The sequence below is a fragment of the Macrobrachium nipponense genome, chromosome 17 (genome assembly GCF_015104395.2).
Source record: "Macrobrachium nipponense isolate FS-2020 chromosome 17, ASM1510439v2, whole genome shotgun sequence".
In the NCBI taxonomy this organism is placed as follows: Eukaryota; Metazoa; Arthropoda; class Malacostraca; order Decapoda; family Palaemonidae; genus Macrobrachium; species Macrobrachium nipponense.
This window is the reverse complement of record NC_087210.1, coordinates 81,227,664-81,247,774: the sequence shown is the minus strand read 5'-3', so window position 1 is coordinate 81,247,774 and position 20,111 is coordinate 81,227,664. Positions and strand designations below refer to the sequence as shown.

The 20,111-nt window shown below is 44.1% G+C and overlaps 1 protein-coding gene across 1 annotated transcript in view; it reads right to left on the bottom strand.

The window, feature by feature from the left end:
- LOC135196368 (coiled-coil domain-containing protein 25-like) overlaps positions 1 to 19,929 on the bottom strand; it is a 23,859-nt gene extending 3,930 nt beyond the window's left edge. The window contains exons 1-6 of the mRNA XM_064223149.1: positions 19,775 to 19,929; positions 17,347 to 17,394; positions 17,096 to 17,187; positions 15,378 to 15,452; positions 7,530 to 7,634; positions 113 to 315 (exon numbers count right to left, since the gene is read on the bottom strand). Coding sequence (XP_064079219.1) covers positions 113 to 315; positions 7,530 to 7,634; positions 15,378 to 15,452; positions 17,096 to 17,187; positions 17,347 to 17,394; positions 19,775 to 19,799 — 548 coding nt within the window. The 5' untranslated portion in view covers positions 19,800 to 19,929. The remainder of the gene's footprint in view (positions 1 to 112; positions 316 to 7,529; positions 7,635 to 15,377; positions 15,453 to 17,095; positions 17,188 to 17,346; positions 17,395 to 19,774) is intronic.
- Positions 19,930 to 20,111: the final 182 nt, after the last annotated feature.

The following is a 20,111-nucleotide window of genomic DNA, read 5'->3' as shown; positions in this document are numbered from 1 at the left end:
GTCCATATATCCATCTGGTTGGAGCCATCAAGGTGAATAAATGCTCCCTCATACAATATTCTATTTCACACAAGGTTAGTAGCAGTAGAGGGACTTAATGAATTTTACTTACTTAAGTTCTGCTTCCTTTTTTCTCTTTTCTAGTTCTTCTTTTTCTTTCTGTTGCCTTTCTTTAGCTTCCTTTTTGTTCAAGTTTCTTTCTTTTTTATCACGATCTTCTCTTTCCAATCTGAAGTCTGGATGGGCTTCTGTTTTGGTCTTATTTAACCGATTCACTATTTCATTTATTCTCTTTTCTAAACGAATTTTACGTACCTACAAAATACATAGGGAAGTAATATGCAGCAAATTTATATACTGAATTTGTAAATAATAGAGTATCTTAATCACCGGTGAAAAGTACTTCATAATATTGTAGAAAATTTTGGTATACAATGACTTGACTAGAATAAATGAATGCCTTTTCACAGTACTACAATAAAAGTACAAGGTAACACAAAACCTATTATATTCTAACAAGAGTAGTACAGGCCCTAAGCACAAACTGAGGCAGGTTTACCATCACTTATACTGAAAAATGTCTACAAGCAAGTCTTAATGTGACATTAATTCAATCGGCAATACCCACATCAGTCTTATAACATGAGAAAATTTGTTTAACCATTCAAAACTTCAAATAAATATATATAATTTGATCACCTATGTGCACATTTCCCTGAGGACATCATTAAGAATATGTTGGGTGTATCTTAAAATGATATTGTTAAGATACAATAAAGTTTGTTCATCTTACCTGGCAGATATATATATAGCTGTATTCTCTGAAGACCGACAGAATTTCTAAAAACTTACGACACACGTAGTGGGAGTAGGGTGGTAGTACCCATTCCCGCCGCTGGGAGGCGGGTATCAGGAACCATTCCCATTTTTCTATCAGATTTTCTATCTCCATTGTCTCCTGAGGGAGGTGGGTGGTACTTAAATATATATATCTGCCAGGTAAGTATAACAAAACTTTATTGTATCTTAACAATATCATTTTGTTCATGAAACTTACCTGTCAGATATATATATAGCTGAATCCCACCTTTGGCGGTGGGAGAGACAGAAAAGGATTTAGGAAACATATATATGTAGATGATTGACATCTTGGTTCCTTACCTGTTAGCATAGCTGACTTCGTGATTACTGTCACCCAAGCCTGCATCTGCTTCACTAGATTTTACCAACAAGGTAGAGACCTGTGTAGTTGGTGCGCTCTAGATGATCTGCCAACGGGGACGAGACCACAATGTGACTAGACCATGACCATACTCAAGAGGACAACGAGGCAAAACCACCACCTAAGTTAGCCTAACCAAAAACTCCCATATACCAAAGGCTAAAAGAAGGGAAGACCGCATTCGGCTGCCGACCCTACAACCATAAACATTATGAACATTAAAAACTCACCTACCCTTTTCTATGGGAAAGGATGAGTGCTACCTCCTGCCCCCAAGATAGTGTCTGCGGCGACGTATGGTCCAAGAGAGTAACAGTTCTCATATGTCGTTCTGACCTCCCGTAAATAGTGCGAGGCGAACACCGAGTTACTTCTCCAAAAACGTGGCACTTAAAATATCTTTGAGAGCCACCATATTTTTCTGAAAGGCTATAGAAGTCGAAATAGCCCTTACTTCATGAGCGTTAACTTTTAAAAGCTTAAAGTCACTATCTTGACAATAAGCGTGCGCCTCCTTAATGGTGTTCCTCAAAAAGAATGCCAGTGCATTCTTAGACATGGGCATATTAGGCCTCTTAACCGAACACCATAAGTTCTCCGCAGAACCTCTACACTCCTTTGTCCTACGAAGATATTCTTTAAGAGCCCTAACAGGACAGACTCTTTCTGGCTCTTGACCAATGATTTCTGCCATACCTTTGATTTCGAACGTCTTAGGCCAAGGGTTGGAAGGGTTCTCATTCTTAGCCAGGAATGACATACTCAAAGAGCAGATTGCATTATGCCCTTTGAAGCCGACGTGTTTACTAATCGCCTGTATCTCGCTAACCCTCTTCGCCGTCGCCAGAGCAGTTAGGAATACAGTCTTCTTCGGTCAAATCTCGCAAAGAGGCAGAGTAAATAGGTTCGAAGCGGTTCTTGACGTTTAAAAACTTGAGAACCACGTCCAGATTCCACGAAGGCAACTTAGCCATCGGTACCTTGGTGGTCTCAAAAAGATTTCAGTAGATCATGTAGGTCTTTATTATTAGCAAGGTCAAGACCTCTATGTCGAAAACTACAGACAAGACACTTCTGTAGCCTTTAATGGTTGACACTGCGAGCTTCAAATCTCGTCTGAGATAAAGAAGGAAGTCGGCGATCTGGCTCACAGAGGTCGTGGTAGAGGAAACTCCTTTCTTCCTACACCAGCTCCTAAAAGCTGCCCACTTCGACTGGTAAACCGCGATTGACGAAGGTCTTCTCGCGGTGGTGATAGCTTTAGCCACAGGTTTCGAAAAAACCTCTCGCTCTGGCCAACTTCTGGATAGTCTGAACGCAGTCAGACTCAGAGCGGAGAGGTTTTTGTGGTACCTCTCGAAGTGGGGCTGTTTGAGTAGATCTCTCCTTAACGGAAGAGATCTCGGAAAATCCACCAGGTAGGACATCACCTCTGTGAACCAGATCGCTGCAGGCCAAAAGGGGGCGATTAACGTCAACCTCGTCCCCTCCGAAGCTGTGAACTTTCTCATCACTTCCCCCAGAATCTTGAAGGGGGGGAAATGCGTAGAGGTCTAGGCCCCGTCCAATCCCATAACAGGGGGCGTCCACTGCTACTGCCCCGGATCGAGAACTGGGAGCAGTAAAGAGGAAGTCTCGCCGTCCTTGCGGTTGCAAAAACGTCCACCAAGGGGCGTCCCCAAAGACTCCACAGCTCCTGGCATACGTCCTGATTGAGGGTCCACTCTGTCGGCAGCAACTGACCTTGTCGACTAAGGAGATCCGCCCGGACGTTCTCGACTCCGGCAATGAACCTTGTCAAGATCATGATCTCTCTCGCCTTCGCCCAAATCAGAATTTCCTTCGCTAGAGCGAACAGGGAGCGAGAGTGAGTTCCTCCTTGTTTCTTCCAGTATGCCAGGGCTGTGGTATTGTCCGAGTTGACTTGAACTACTCGACGGGAGACTTTGTCCTGAAAGAACTGGAGCGCTAATTGAACCGCTGCCAGCTCCTTGAAGTTGATGTGCCAGGCTACCTGTTCCCCTCCTCCCGGTTGCCTGACACTTCCTCCCCCCCTAGTGTTGCTCCCCACCCCACCCCGTGGATGACGCGTCGGAGAACAACACTAGGTCGGGGTTCCGAAAGCTTGAGGGATATGCCCTCTGAGAGCTTTAACGGATCGAGCCACCATCTTAGATGGCTCTTCACCTCTTCTGAGATGGTTAAGATCATATCGAAGTTGTCCTTCTCTGTCCAATTGTCCGACAGGAAGAACTGAAGAGTCGGAGATGTAGCCTCCCCAGGGAAACAAACTTCTCCTCGAGGCAAAATGGTCCCCAGCAGACTCATCCATTCCTCACCGAGCATGAATCCTTTCCTAGAAAGGCTGACACTTTCTCTATGCCTTGTTGCTGACGTTCCTGGGACGGAAAAGCCCGAAAAGCCACTGAATCCATCTGAATCCCCAGATACACGATGGACTGTGTTGGGTCAGATGTGACTTTTCGAAGTTCACCAGAAGTCCCAGGGACGCAGCTAAAGACAGAGTCGTTTTCAGGTCCTCCAGGCACCGGGTCTGCCGAAGAAGCTCGGATGAGCCAGTCGTCCAAGTAGAGCGAGATCCTGATGTTGGAAAGATGGAGCCACCTCGCCACATTCTTCATTAAGAATGGTGAACACAAACGGGGCCGTACTCAGACCGAAACAGAGAGCCCTGAACTGAAACACCTTTCCTTTCAGGACGAACCGAAGGTACTTCATAGACTGGGGGTGTATCGGGACGTGAAAGTATGCGTCCTGAAGATCGAGTGATACCATCCAATCCCCCGGTCTTAAGGCCCCCAGAACTGACAGAGGTGTCTCCATCTTGAACTTTTGCTTTTCTATAAGAGGTTCAGACGACTTACGTCCAAGACTGGCCGCCACCCTCCCGAGTGTTTCGGAACAAGAAACAATCTGTTGTAAAATCCTGGCGTAGCCAGGTCTAAGACCTGTTCCACTGCTCGTTTCTCGAGCATCTGCTCGAGCAGATCGAAAAGAATCCTTTGCTTTTCTTGAGGATACGACAGGGGACAAGTCCCTGGGAGTGGAAGTCAGAGGGGGAGGCTTACGAACGGAATCTTGTACCCCTTCTCTATGATGTTGAGAGACCAGGTGTCTGCCTCTCTTTCTCTCCAGGCTCCTCCAAACAACTGAAGCCTGGCTCCTCCGGTGACTGAAGGCACGCATTCTCACTTCTTGCCCCTGGACTTAGCCGGGGCTCTACCTCTAGGAAGACCTCTTCCTCGGGGTACAGATCTAGCTGAAGATCCTCCACGAAAGGGCTTCTGCTTCTTGAGAGACTGAACTCCTGAAGACGTGGAAGGGACAGCAGGACGTCTCGACGACTGTGTCAAAAGGTCTTGAGTGGCTTTCTCCTGTAGACTTACTGCCAGATCCTTCACCAAAGCCTGGGGGAAGAGATGACTCGAGAACGGCGCATACAAAAGTTCTGTCTTCTGGTGCGGGAGAGACAGACTTAGCCGCAAAATTACAATACAGCGATCTCTTCTTCAACACGCCTGCTGAAAAATGAGATGCTAATTCCTCTGAGGCATCCCTGACGGCCTTGTCCATGCATGACAAAACACTGGACAGCTCCCCCAAGCTGATCGAATCTGGCTTACGAGACTGGTTGTCTAGCACTCCGAGACACCAGTCTAAGAAGTTTAAAAATACTTTCTAAGGATCTAAACAGAACCCCCTTCAACAGATGATCCATCTCTGACTTTAGTCCACGACACCTTCGCTGAGGCTAACAGAGCTCTTCTTGAGGCATCTACAACGCTGGCGAAATCTCCCTGTGCTGACGTCGGAACCTTCAAACCTAACTCCTCACCGGTTTCATACCACATCCCTGCCTTACCGCTAAGCCTAGACGGAGGCAGGGCGAAAGTGGTGCTTCCTTTAGCTTTCCTAGTCTCCATCCAAGTGTTAACTTTCCGGAAAGCCCTCTTGGTAGACAAAGACGTTTTCATCTTAACAAAACCCGGTGTCTTCTTAGCTTTCGACGACGAAAACTGCGATGGAGGAGAAGGAGGAGCAGAAGGAAGGAAGGTATCTCCAAAGAATCACGGAGCAGCCGAGCAAACTTGATAGTCTGAAGAAGACGACGTCGAGGGTTGTTCTTCATCAGCCTCCTCCGAAGAACAGCTCAATTCCCCTTCTTCCTTACCCGAGTTAAACTCCGAAGAAAGAGGTAGAAGACCTTTCACTCCAAGTCTCCTATCAGACCGATGACGAGAAGAAGAGGGTAACGTATCCTTAACAGAATCGTTAACCGATACAGGAACAGCAATCACAACTTGAGTAGAACGCGAAGTAGAAGGAAGAAGTGTAGCGTCATCTAAAGACTCGGGAACAACGTCCGATCGAGAGCGAACTTCCGTACTCGCGTCCAAGACGCTCTTACGACGATGTCTATTAGCTTCCATCGGAGCATCTAACCTAGCGTCCAACGAAGCGTCCAAATCAGCGTCCAACTGAGCGTCCAACGAAGCGTCCAAAGAAGCGATGAGCGGAGCGTCCCTCCTAGCGTCCCTCGAAGCGTCTCTACGATCGTCCCGCGAAGAGACAGGAATTGACACTTGACGAGCGTCCCGATGAACGTCAACACAAGCATGACGAAGCGGAGCGGTGCGTACCAAATTCCGTCCGTCAGAAACTAAAGCATCTTCATCAGAAAACGTCGATGTCGGAACCCCGAGCGTCCTCACGTCGAGAAGAGAGGGCAGAATGAAGAAACCTCTCTCTCTCCTGACGTTTACTTCCACCTCTAGACGAACGCTGGGGAGAACGAAGTCTAGACGATGAAATACCATGAAACGGGGACGAAAGACCAGCAGGCGGAGAAGACTGTCTTGATCTCTTGATCGGAAGTCTATCGTCCTTCTTACGGCCAGAAACAGTTTCCTTCTGCTTAAGTAAAGCATCCAGTTGTCGCTGCATAGCAAGGATTATCTCCGTCTGTGAAGGATCTATACGAGGAGAAGAGCCATGCCTGCGAGAAGGTGAGGGGCGAGGGGACGCCTTCTTCTTTCTCCCAGGAACAGCCTTTGCTCTAGAGCGACTGGGGCGCTCAAAGACGTCATCATCGGAAGACGACCTAGCCTTCTTCTGGGGCGGAAAGGACACGCTTTCCGGAGAAGAATGCCAATCAGACAAAGCATGACGTGAAGCGTCCTGATCTTGAAACGTCCTCTTCAAAGGTCGCGAATCCGAACGAGATTCCACCCCCCCCCTTGCGCGGGGAGGACGCGTCGGAAGACGAGAAACAATCCTTTAGGACACGTGCTCGAGCACGCTCCTTAGCAGCCTGGGAAGCGTCAACAGGTACTGCTGAAGGGACGTCAGATCGGTGGGGGATCCCCGTAACCCTCCTTCGGCCTTCGACATGCCCTCTCCCTGAGTCCTGGGAGTCCGGCAGAGGTCCCAGCCTAGAGGCGCTATAGGGCTGATCTGACGCCCCCTCCACTTCACTAGGGGCACTATCACTACCTTAGCACTTTCCCTGTTTTCAAGGGCTAGAACCTTAGATTCCAGAGTTTTTCAAAGAATCTAAAATAAGCGAAAGGGCATTACCCTCCGCAGACACCACTTGAGGGCCCGAAGGCAACACTACGAGGTTAGGAGTCACAAAATCTAAAGAAGGGTTAGAAGGGGTTACATTATTACCCTGTCTACTACCCGATTTACTCCTGGAGGAAGACCTCCTGATCCTATCACGCTCTAATTTATTTACATAGGATTCATAAGTCTTCCATTGAGCATCATTCAAACTTTCACACTCCGTGCAGCGAAAATCATACCTACACACTTGCCCCCTACAACCTTTACACACTGTGTGAGGATCAACCAAAGCTTTTGGTAACCTCACCTTGCATTCGTCTTTCATACACACTCTGGCACTAGCCGAACTAGAACCTGACATATTTAAGGAAAAAACCAAGCCAAAATAAAAAACAATCCAAAGTCACGTATGCCAAGCTATCGATCCAATAACAAATAACCAAAAAGTCAAGAGGATACTCAAGCAAAGAAAGTTCTCCAAAATCCTGAGGCGGAGGTGCTGTAAACAGATGTTTACAACACCGGCGACAGAAGAAACCTGATAGAAAATGGGAATGGTTCCTGATACCCGCCTCCCAGCAGCGGGAATGGGCTACTAACCACCCTACTCCCACTACGTGTGTCGTAAGTTTTTAGAAATTCTGTCGGACTTCAGAGAATACAGCTATATATATATCTGACAGGTAAGTTTCATGAACAAAACTTAATTTAACTAGCATACCTCCTTATCACTATGAAATCCAACTTGTCCAACATCCATTCCGGCCGTTTTTCTTAAATTTGACCACAGGGTGTAAAACACATCAACATTATTCATTTTATTTCCCTGAAAAAATAAAAAATTGAATTTTCATACCATACATGCTCACCGGTCAATAAATTACCATATATGTAAGTAAACCAAAGAAAATAAAAAAAAATTAATACAAAACATTTTAATAGATTTAGATGGTCCATGGTGCAAATAATGAGAGCAAAGTTAAATCCTAACAAAACCCAAGATATGGCTGTATGAATGTAGTTAGTCTATGATAGTTGATACATCCACCCAGGTGTTTTCCTTGATAATGTTTCTCCAAATACATGTGACTCCATATATTTTGTCATTCACTTTTGAGAATAACAAATAATCCTTTCCTCTTCAGTTGACTTACATATAATATTAATAATTTCTTCTTCAACTGACAGTAAATAAAAATGATATGTCATGTTACAATAAAGTTTTATACATACTTACCTGACAGATATATACTTAGCTATAGCTCCGTCGTCTCCGACAGAATTTCAAATTTCGCGGCACACGCTACAGGTAGGTCAGGTGATCTACCGCCCGCCTGGGTGGCAGGACTAGGAACCATCCCGTTTTCTAATCAGAATTCTTCTCTTCCACCTGTCTCCTGCGGGGAGGCTGGGTGGGCTATTAATCGTATATATCTGTCAGGTAAGTATGTATAAACTTTATTGTAACATGACAATATCATTTTTATACATTCAACTTCCCTGCCAGATATATACTTAGCTGATTAGCACCCATTGGTGGTGGGTAAGAGACAGCTAACTACTGAAATAGACAGGTAAACAACATATGTTGTAGGTATTTATAAACCTTGGTTCCTACCTTATTAGGCTGAAGACTTTGCGGCTACTGCCTTGGAGTCTGCTTTAGCCTCAAGAGCCTCAGCGAGATAATGATCTATGGCTAAGAGTCTTGTGGGTCTGCCAATGGGGTCTTTATCCACTTACTCGGCAGAGCCTAAAGGCCTTTGTCATTGGGTGCTATTCCACTAACATGACAATACACCTTGTTCAAGGAGCACAAAACCGATCCCGATCACCTGATCCTAACATCCATGTTAGTTCTAAGATTGTAAGGAGTTTTATCCCCTCCGAACTCCTCACAAACAACCAAAAAACTCGAAACATAATTACACTTTCATTACAAAATATACAAAAAAAAAAAATTTTGTACTCCCCTACTAGTCATACATACCCTTGATCCCCTACCAGCAATGACACTCTGCTCCCGTGCGCAAAGTAGTGAGCTTGCTACTAGAAAACCAAGGCAACATATCTGACAAGAGGGTTTATGTACGATAAAAACACAAAATTAAGGATCAGTCTTTGCTCCAAGACCCAGTACTGTATCTGCTGATACAAAAGGACCTAGCGAGAAGCACTTCTCATAGGTCACTCTCACGTCCTTCAGATAATGAGATGCAAACACTGAATTGCACCTCCAATATGTAGTCTCAATGATATTCTTCAGAGACATATTCTTTTGGAACGCCAAAGACGTTGCTACTGCTCTTACTTCATGCGTCTTGACCTTTAGAAGACCGAAGGATTCCTCCGAGCAGTTCTTGTGAGCGTCCGTAATAACGCTTCTCACAAAGAAAGCCAAGCGTTCTTGGACATGAGTCGTTTGGGTCTTCACTGCACACCAAAGACCTTGTTGACAAGCTCCCATCTGTCTCTTCCTCTCTAAATAGTATTTAAGAGCTCTCACTGGACAGAGAGATCTCTCTATCTCTCTGCCTACCAGGTTAGATAGGCCTTTTACCTCAAAACTTCTGGGCCAAGGTTTTGATGGGTTTTCGTTCTTTGCCAGAAACATTGTCTGGAAAGAACAAATGGCAGCATCTCCTTTGAACCCCACCGTGGAATCCAGAGCGTGTAATTCGCTCGTCCTCTTGGCTGTAGCGAGAGCCACCAGGAACAAGCATTTCCTAGTGACGTCGCGGAAGGACGCCAGATGTAAAGGTTCGAATTTATCCGATGAAAGGAATTTCAGGACCACGTCTAGATTCCAACTAGGTGTTCTAGGAGTAGCTGCTTTCGAAATCTCAAAAGATCTAATTAGATCGTGTAGATCTTTGTCGTTAGCAATGTCCAGGCCTCGATTTCTGAATACTGAAGACAGCATGCTTCGGTATCCTTTTATTGTCGAGACTGATAGGTGTGATTCCTCTCTCAGAAAGAGGAGGAAATCGGCAATATTCACTATAGAGGTACTGGAGGAGGACAGCTTCTGACCCTTACACCACCTCCTAAAGACTTCCCACTTCGACTGGTATCTCTTCTCGTCGAAGCTCTGCGGGCTCTAGCGATAGAGCCCGCAGCCTTGCGAGAAAAGCCTCTCGCTCTGACAAGTCTTCGATAGTCGAAAGGCAGTCAGAGCGAGACCTGGGAGGTTGTGATGAAACCTCTCGAAGTGGGGTTGTCTGAGTAGATCGTGTCTGTTTGGAAGCGATCTGGGGAAGTCCACTATCCACTCCAGTACCCCTCCGTGACCATTCCTGGGCTGGCCAAAATGGGGCTATGAGTGTCAACTTCGTGCTCTTCGAAGCTACGAACTTCCTGAGCACTTCCCCAGGATTTGAACGGGGAAACAAAGGCGTAAGCGTCCACACCCGACCAATCCATGAGAAACGCGTCTATTGCGAGGGCTCTCGGATCTTCTACTAGAGAGCAAAAGGTCTCTATTCTTTTGGAGAGGAACGTCGCAAACAGGTCTATGTGAGGTCTCCCCCACAGGGACCAAAGACTTCGACACACTTCTTCGTGAAGAGTCCATTCTGTGGGAAGGACCTGGTTTCTCCTGCTCAGTCTGTCCGCTCTCACATTCTTGATCCCTTGAACAAACCTCGTGAGGAGAGTTATGCCTCTTTCTTCCGTCCAGGTTAACAGGTGTCTTGTCAACTGATAGAGGGAGAAAGAGTGCGTGCCTCCTGCTTGCGTATGTAAGCCAGAGCCGTGGTGTTGTCTGAGTTTATCTGTATCACCCCGTCTCTGACTATCTCTTCGAAGAACTTTAAGGCTAGGTGTATGGCCACAAGTTCCTTGCAATTGATGTGCCAGGACACCTGTTCCTTTGTCCAGGTGCCTGACACCTCCCTTGCTCCCAGCGTCGCTCCCCATCCCGACTCCGAAGCGTCGGTAAACACACTTGGTCTGGGTTCTGCAGAGCAAGCGATACGCCTTCGTCTTTTGAAGCTGAGGGATCCACCACTTCATATGATCTTTTACTTCTTGTGGAAGTTGGAAGACGTCCGAGAGTTGACCCGGTCTTCCAACTCCACACCTCTTTGAGGAAAAACTGAAGAGGGCGGAGGTGAAGTCTCCCTAGCGAGAAGAACTTTTCCAATGAGGACAGGGTCCCTAAAAGGCTCAGGTAATCCCTCGCTGAGCTGTTCTTTCTTTCTAAGAAGCTCGAGATTCTCGACAAACCTCGAGCGATTCTTTCTCGCGAAGGGATATACCCGAAAACCCCGAGAATCCATCTGAATCCCCAGATAGACCAAGTTCTGGCTTGGGGATCAGTTGTGACTTCTCGAGGTTGACGAGCAACCCTAGCGAATCTATCATGTTCCTTGTTACTTCTAAGTCCTCCAAGCACTGACTCTTCGACTTGGCCCTGATCAGCCAGTCGTCCAAGTAGAGGGAGATGTTTATCCCCTCTAGGTGAAGCCATCTTGCTACATTCGCCATCAGGTTGGTGAATACTTGTGGGGCTGTAGACAGTCGAAGCACAGAGCCCTGAACTGAAAGATCTTGTCTCCTATCACAAAGCGAAGATATTTCTTTGACAAATGGTGAATGGGAACGTGGAAATAGGCGTCTTGCAGGTCCAGAGAGACCATCCAGTCTCCTGGGCGAAGCGGCCGACATTACAGAGGCGGACGTTTCCATACGAAACTTCTTTTTCTGTACGAAGCGATTCAGAGCGCTTACGTCCAGAAACTGGCCTCCACCCCCCCGATGCCTTTGGTACTAGAAAAAGGCGATTGTAAAATCCCGCCCGGGGAGTGTGGATCCTGCACAAGTTCGATGGCCTCTTTTTCCCACATTTGCTCCACCATTTGAAGGAGAGTCTTTCGCATTAACGGGTCTCTGTACATCGCTGACAGTTCCCGAGGCGTAGATGTTAGGGGCGGGCTGTCGTCGAAGGGGATTACATATCCCTTCTTCAGGGACCGACACTGACCAAAGGTCGGCTCCCCTTTGTGCCCATACTCCTGCAAAGTTCGGAGTCTGGCGCCCACTGGTGCTTGGAGGAGCAACAAGTCACTTCGATTTCTTGAAGGGCCTAAATGAAGACCTTCCTCTCTTTTCAGAGCTCTTCTTTCTGGCAGGGGGACGAGCCGCTGCACCTCCACGAAAGGGCTGCTGAGTAGGACGAGATTCCTTCTAACTGTCGACACTACCGTTCGTCCTTTCTTGGACGTTTGCGTAAGTAGGTCTTGTGTCGCCTTCTCAGTTAGCGAGCGAGATATATCCTTCACTAACTGAGAAGACACAGATGATCTGATAGAGGGGCGACAGTAAGGCAGTCCTCTGGCTCGGAGAAACCCCTTTCGATAAAAGGGATCCATACACTGATCTCTTTTTCAGGAGACCAGCACCAAAAAGGGAAGCCACTTCACCCGAACCGTCCTGTACTGCCTTGTCCATGCAGGACAGGACGCTATGGAGAATTTCTGGGTTTTTCAGAACTCCGGATCCTTAGATTTGTTGGCCAGAACTCGAGTGACCAATCCAGAAAATTGAACACCTCTAAAGTGACAAAAAGTCCCTTTAGAAAGTGGTTCAACTCTGAAGTGCTCCACGTCGCTCTGACCGATCCTAAGGAGTGACGTCTAGAGGCCTCCACTAAACTGGAAAAGTCGGCATCTGCAGAGGCGGGTAAAGAAAGACCCATAGTCTCTCCTGTCCCATACCAAATACCTCTCTTCCCATGCAATCTGGAAGGAGGCATGCAGAATACCGTCTTTCCTAACTCCTTCTTCTTGTCCATCCAAGAATCTAAAGAATGGAGTGCCTTCTTCATTGATATCGCAGGCTTGCATTTTTAAAAAGGCCGACGATTTAGCCGTAGCTGAGCTCGAAAAGAGCGAACGAGGAGAAGGAGGAGCCGCAGGACTAAGAGAATCTCCAAACTCTTGTAGTAGTAATGAGGCCAAGACTTTATAACTAGAAAGTCCCTCATTAGCAGGAGGTTCGTCGTCAGACAACTCGTCTAACCCTCGATCAGACGAAGGAGAAAGTTCACGTTTGGAGGGAGAGTCCTTCCAAGACCTCCTATGTTCTGAAGGAGAGGAGCTCCTATTTGGCGAAGAGTCATAACCTCCAGGAACGAGTCCCCGACTCTTGCTCCTGGCTCTTGACTCTTGCCTCCTGACTCCTGCCTCCTGGCTCCTGCCTCCGACTCCTGACTCCTGCCTCCTGACTCTGGACTCTGCCTCCTGACTCCGGACTCCTGGCTCCTGCCTCCTGACTCCTGCCTCTTGGTCCTGGCTCCTGCCTCTGGCTCCTGCCTCCTTGCCTCTTGCCTCCTGGCATTGCCTCCTGGCTCTTGCTCTTGCCTGGATGCCTCCACACTCTTGGCTCTGGGCTCCTGCCTCCTGGTTGACTCCTCACTCCTGGCTCTTGGCTCCTGCCTCCTGGGTGACTCCTCACTCCTGGCCGGTGCCAGACGTCTGATTGTTTCATCCAGGTTCGTACCGGAAACCTCACCTCGAGTAGGAGTATTGATCCTGGAGGTAGATACCTCCATACGTCTGGAGGATCTTTTAATAGGAAGGGAAGTGTCTTTCCTTCTAGGAGGCTCCTTTGACAGGACTCCTACAAACGACGAAATCTGTTCCTGCATCGCCATCATGAACCTCTTAGTAGCCTCCTCTTTATCCTCTTCGGGAGGAGGGGAAGGAGGAGGGGAGGAGTCCATAGCCTCCACCTCCTGCCTCCTTCTCACTCTGGTTGAAAGAATGGCTCTCTTGCCTTCTTCACTCCCGATGGAGACTCCTCAGGGAAGTTTCAGGGCTCGAGTCAATAGTCGGCGCCCTTCCAACTCCTCTTGAGAGGCCGAGATCGATCGGAATCTCTCCAATCACGTCTCGGTGATGAAGATCCCGACGACAAGAAAACACTCACGTAGGACGCTTTTACAATAGCGGTCCTTGGCAGTCTGGGGTGTCACAGAAACCGCCGAATGGGACACCTGATCGGTGGGGATTCTCCACAACCTCCTTTCGGCTTTCGACATTCCTTCTCCTCTGGGCATGTGAGCTTGGAAGAGGTCTAGACCTAGGAGCGTTGCTGAGCCGACCAGATGCCCCCTCCACTACACTGGGGACACTCATATCACTGCCACTGACAAATCACTAGCCTTACCTTGTATGGCAGCCATTTTGTTTTCCATCAACTTGAAGGCTGCTTTTAGATCTGCAAGTTCTTTCGCTGGATCTACAGGTTCTGCAATAGGAGAAGGGGAAGATCCCAAGCTTGGAATTAGTTCAGATCTAGAAACTACTTAAAACTTCTATGAGAAGCCTTCCTCACTCTTTCTCTTTCTAACTTTTTAAATAATTAGTTAGATTCTTCCATTCGTTCACTCAAGTTCTCACATTCCTTACAAGTATTAGTGAAAGAACATTCATACTCCCTGCACCTCTTGCATACCGTGTGGAGGGTCTACCGAAGCTTTCGGCAACCTCACCTTACAGCCTACATTCACACAACGTCTCACAACCATACCAGAGTCAGACATATTTAAAGAAAAATCCAAAATCAAGTCCACAAAACAGTCCACAAAAGCGTATATGCCAATCCAACAATCCAGATACGTCACCAAAAGTCGGTCAAGAAGATCAATTGCCGGTGAAAAAAGAAAAACCAATCGAGAGGAACCAACAACAATGTTGATGGTCCGGGCGACAGAAGAATTCTGATTAGAAAACGGGGATGGTTCCTAGTCCTGCCACCCAGGGCAGGGAGGCGGGGGTAGATCACCTGACCTACCTGTAGCGTGTGCCGCGAAATTTGAAAATTCTGTCGGAGACGACGGAGTCTATAGCTAAGTATATATCTGGCAGGGAAGTTGAATGTATAAAAACATTTGTTTTGTGTCCTGCAAATGTTTTAATGTAAAAGCTTGAGATGGAGACAAAGGATCATTATCACTTTAATTTTGTACCCAAATTAATGTCAGGGAAGTATTTAATTTAAGTAACAGCTATGTACATAATGTACTTGACACATTATACTGTAATAGCAGTCTATACAGCAATTTTGCTGTCATTTTTCATAGCACATACACTTACACATATAATACTGTATTACATCGATTAGTTGTATTAAACATAGGCATAGATCATGTGTAAATAAGAAATGTGCTTGAAACATGCAAGTACTTTTCATTTTTGATATCATCACCAATACGTATTTGGACAGAAATAAAAGCCCTTCCATAAAAACACTATCGTATTCTAAATAACAAAATCATTCACACATACTTTTAAGGATCACTAATGTTTCTCCAAGGTCACACAAATAAAACAATATATCCAACTCCAATTCTTTGTACTATTACAACAGATTTGTCTTCCGAATGAAAGCCAATAAAATGCAGATACTAAAAGTGTTGTGGATAAGCCATCTTTTTAAACTGAAAACTAATATTCATCTTTGGTCAAATATTTCATTGAAGTGCTAAAAGTACATGAGCAATGAGGCTGAAAATACAAAGGGGAACTAACCAAAGATAATGAATACTGAGATAGTAAAACATTACCTGGATGCTATTCGCCTTACATAGCTGAGCAGCATCTTCAATTACAGACATAGGTATATCATCAATCGTCTGACCCTGAAACAAAATTTTTTATTAGAAAGTTGCCATACTGGATCTCCATCTAATGTTAAAATTATATTTATTTTTCAAGAGATCTAATTGATTCAATTGTCTACTTCGACTGTACGATTCTTAAAACAAAACTGTTCTTTATGTGTGAGCAGGAATTAAACCATTTTCCAATAATTCCTGAAACCATTGAAGAATGATTTCCTATACTGCTTACAAATAATTTGTGGCTGATTACAACAAAATAAACATGTGAAAATTTTTCTGATTAAATATCAGAAGTACAATAAAAAAATTCAGTCCATATGTACTGCATTGTACGATAAAAAACAAGAGGGAAAAATACAAAAAATATACAGTGGATTTATGTTTTCTTTTTAGAAATCTAATACAGTACAAAGCTTGTCAAGTTATTAAAATAACTGTAAAACATGCAATGTGAATCAATATCCTGTAATATATTTTTTTTTTTGTGTAACATCCTCCACCAATACATTCAAAGATCAGGATGATAAAACAGGAGGAGGTCCAACACAAGGTCAACCTCTTACACCATTGGCCAATATATTACTGTATCCCTTAATGGTGATACCAAGGTCCAAGCTTTGGGATGTTATGCAAAACTTTGTAAGTCTAGAACAACAGTCCACAATTAACCATATCCAAGGCCAGCCTACCCTGCCACTGTCCCACCTACAAAATAAGCAAAATGAAAATTCTCTAGTCCTATTAGTCTTGAACATGGGCTTTATGACCCAAAATACATCATACCAACTCTCTTAATCCTTACAATATTCTATTCTTTATTACCAATGTGCCGTTATTTGCCACTGCTTATTATATTTCTGAATACATTTTCATTTTGCGTTTACACTAACTGTTAAGCTTTTAAGACATTTGTGTCATCGCTCACCCCCTTCATTATTCTTTCTGAGGTCTGAGGTGCTTTCATAATGTTATTGTACGTTACTCCCACTAAGTTACGACCATTTTAAACAGATATATTTTTTTATTTAGTAATTTAACCAGACCACTGATATAGAAAATATGTCCATAATATAAATTATCGTTTTCATACAACACCCTCCGACTCACACTGAAGTTTCAGTGATGAAATCTGAGTTACAAAAATACATCCCTACCATAAGCCTCTATACCATTCCAGATCATGATATTTCCTATGTATTACCTTTCCTCAGTAGTTTGAGTGGATTATTTTTTTTTTAGGAACATTCTAAGAATATCTGTGGTAATTTATGTTTTCCCTCAACAATTATAGAGTTGTGCTAATATACGTAGTACTATGAGCATTACCAGGATTTTGCAGAGGTCATGAACAGCCACAAGTTGTGAAGTCTATTTTTTTTTTTTTTTTTTTTTTGTTTTTTTTTTTTTTTTTACTACACTTCACATGACAAATTATGAAGTCTCTCTATTAATCTACAATTTATCCCAAACATACCAGTGACTTCTCTCAAGTAAATCCAGCACAAGACTTGGCTAAGTGTAAATGCAGCTTTAATTTCTGTGTAAATCCCATGAATCAATATATTCAAGTTCAAAAAGCCATTAAAAAATGATGACAAAGTATGTGAATAGTATAAAAAAAATAGATAAAAGTTCCGATTGTAAGTCACAGTTTCACTTACTGGGTTTAGTCTGAGATACACGTGGGCTGAGGAGACTTTATCGACATGAAACCACACATCTTCAGGCCAACCCCACTTAATCAGGTCTTCATCTGCAACATAAATACAAATTATATATATATAAAAAATCTGGGAGCAATTACTTACTATTATAAGGCCAAAACTTGCACATCAAAGTATGTAATAAGAAAATAAAGTCAAATACAAAGATAAAATATATTCACTTTATAAAAATGGTTTTCATTACTCACTTTCATATTTATCTAATCCCATGAACAGGGTGACCGGTGGGTCTGCAGCTGAAAGTATAAAATACAGAAATTAACATAAAATGTACAAGCTATTCTGACTGGCAATTTTGCCATAAAAAATCTTGAAATGAAATGGGACCAGTCAACAGCTGACGTTGACTACATCATGAAAACTTCGTACCATTCACATAATTTTAATAACAGTCCAAGTATTTTCATTTTAGCTAGTGTTGTCAAAAAATGATTCTAGGCTTCCAGTGCAATAGCTTTACTGAACTTTCAAACATTACACTTATAATAAATATACATTGCAAAAATTGAAATTTCCTTAAACAAACTCTTCTCAAGGTCAATATACATTTAAACATATCCTATATACATGTCATGCAGGAACTCCAAACAATTCAATCATTTGTAGAGATTAAGTGAATCGGCTCAAATTATCATATCTGCCTACAGTCCCTTTATATCCAATAGTAAAGGGAATCATTCTTTGTAGTCTGATTCGGCTGCGACAAATCCAAGGAGTTGGGTGGAGGGCAATTCTGTCAAAGCAATTGGTTTGTATTGAAAGAAATTTAGTTTAAAAATTTTTTTTTTTTAAATAAACTTTAATCATAGCCTCAACAGAAGTTAGGCGTGAGGTATGATGAAATACAGTAATGATGCTCTTGTGAAAAGAAAAAAAGACCCAGAGGGACATGTGCATTCATAGGTAAAAATGCATTAATTAGGAATGGGTCAATCACTGGACTAGAATCATGTGGAAACCGAGAGTTCAGAATTAGTGTGAGTCGAAACAACAGGTGCAACAACATTTAAAAATGGCAAGTCTGGTGGCTACAGAAATAAGGGCAAAGAATCTTAACACACACTCATAGAATAAAAGTATCTAATCTTAAAACTGGCCCAAACTTGCATCAACTTCTTGATCACAGCTCTAGGGAAGCACAGCCTAGATCAACTTCTTGATCACTGATGTAAGGTAGCACAGCCTAGGCTAGGCTATTCACTACTCCCATGACCACACTTTAAACTAAACACAGCACCCACTTTGCATATAAACTGGTAGCTATCAAATTAGGGGAGTGCAGTAGTGCTCGTCTTCAATTCTACTAATTAATTTCCTATTTTTTACCAAATTACCAGAGTAGTTTTAAGAATGAAGGGAGCAGACTAAGACTACTTATGAACAGAAGCTTTGTTTATATATCTTATGCTGGTCAGAGCTTTGTCGTCTGAATCAGGTTAGGCTGGGTAAGGGCACAGCATTCTAGTGATGGGTAGGTTTTTCAATAAAACTGATGGCTACTACTGCTACTAGGTTCCTGCCAGTTGGCAGCTGTAATATTTACTGTATTCCTCATGTTTTCATTTACATTTATGCCTTTGTTAGCGTTAGATATTTACAGTTTCTTTATTTTTTTTTACGTTCATCCCCAAAAGCCTGGTACTAAGCACAGTGCCCATGTCATATGTAAACTGATTCTTACTCAACCAGAGGGGCGTGGTAGCAGTCTTCAGTTTCACAGTTTTCTCGTGGGTAGAGCTGTGTCTGTCCTTCTCAACTGGTTCCAATTACCAAATTCATTTATTGTAGATCTAGTTCTAAATATTTACTAATTAGTATCCTAAGCTAGGCTGACTTATCATGGGGTTGTATTAGCCTACCACAACTAGGTACCTTCTCCCTTCTCGTTCGGGATACGTTGAGCTCCCTAAACAAGCTACTAAGGTAAGTGGCTGAGCGGCGACATAGCAGTCACCTCTCTCGGAGCGCGGCCACTTCCCGAAAAAGTGCTTGAATTAGTATGCCATTATTTCGGAATTTACGAGAAAACACTTAGCTACTTCGAGAGGAGCATAAGAGGTCATTTTGGACTGCCTGGATTGGCCACAGCTCTTGACTGGCTCTCAGGGCAGTGAATTCAAGTGCTTTTTCGGGGGTTTCCGGAGGGCAGCCGCGTTCCGGAATCGGTGGCCGCTATGTCGCCGCTCGGTCATTTACCCTATTGCCCTTACAGGCTGAACAGGGTCAGGGGTACTGTAGGCAATGAAGACATCTCAGAGGGAATATGAATGACCCAACTAAACTGACCCTGACCTACGATGTCATGCCATAAACTGACCGCCTTGGAGGGGAGCGGGCGAACGGGTATCACCCATCTGGCTTTCCCCGCACCCCGAGAAGTAATTCATGACCTCTTTTCGGCATTTTACCCAAATATTGGGCCTTACCCAACCCTGGATAGGCTGCGTAACCTAAACTAACCTACCTACCCTATACCCTAAGGAGACGTAGCCTTACAACGCCCATAGTAAATTAGGCTTTAAATACCTATTAATTTGTATTTGAATTGTCCACGCGTACAGGATTATTGACTTAAATGTGGTTTTAAACTTAGAAATGAAGAAAATTAAAAATTACCAGTGCTGGTGAAATAGAAGACCATAGCGACGACTTCCTCCTCCCTTGTCGAGGTCTAATTGAAAACAAATCCCGATGCCAGCAGACACAATTACTAGATAATCAACTTATTTTATCTTCTGATCTGTCAAGTCTCGTGGTCATTTATGGGAAAATTCGTGGTATTAATGTAAATTACTGCAAATTCTTCACTTATAAGGTCTATCAATGTTAATTATCATAATTAATAACTTCTTTAATGCGGTATACCAGCGAAGACCTTGGACATGCGACAGAAAAATGTGACTCGTGTAGATGAGCTTTTATGAAACTCGAATCCTCTTTTATGAAAAATATA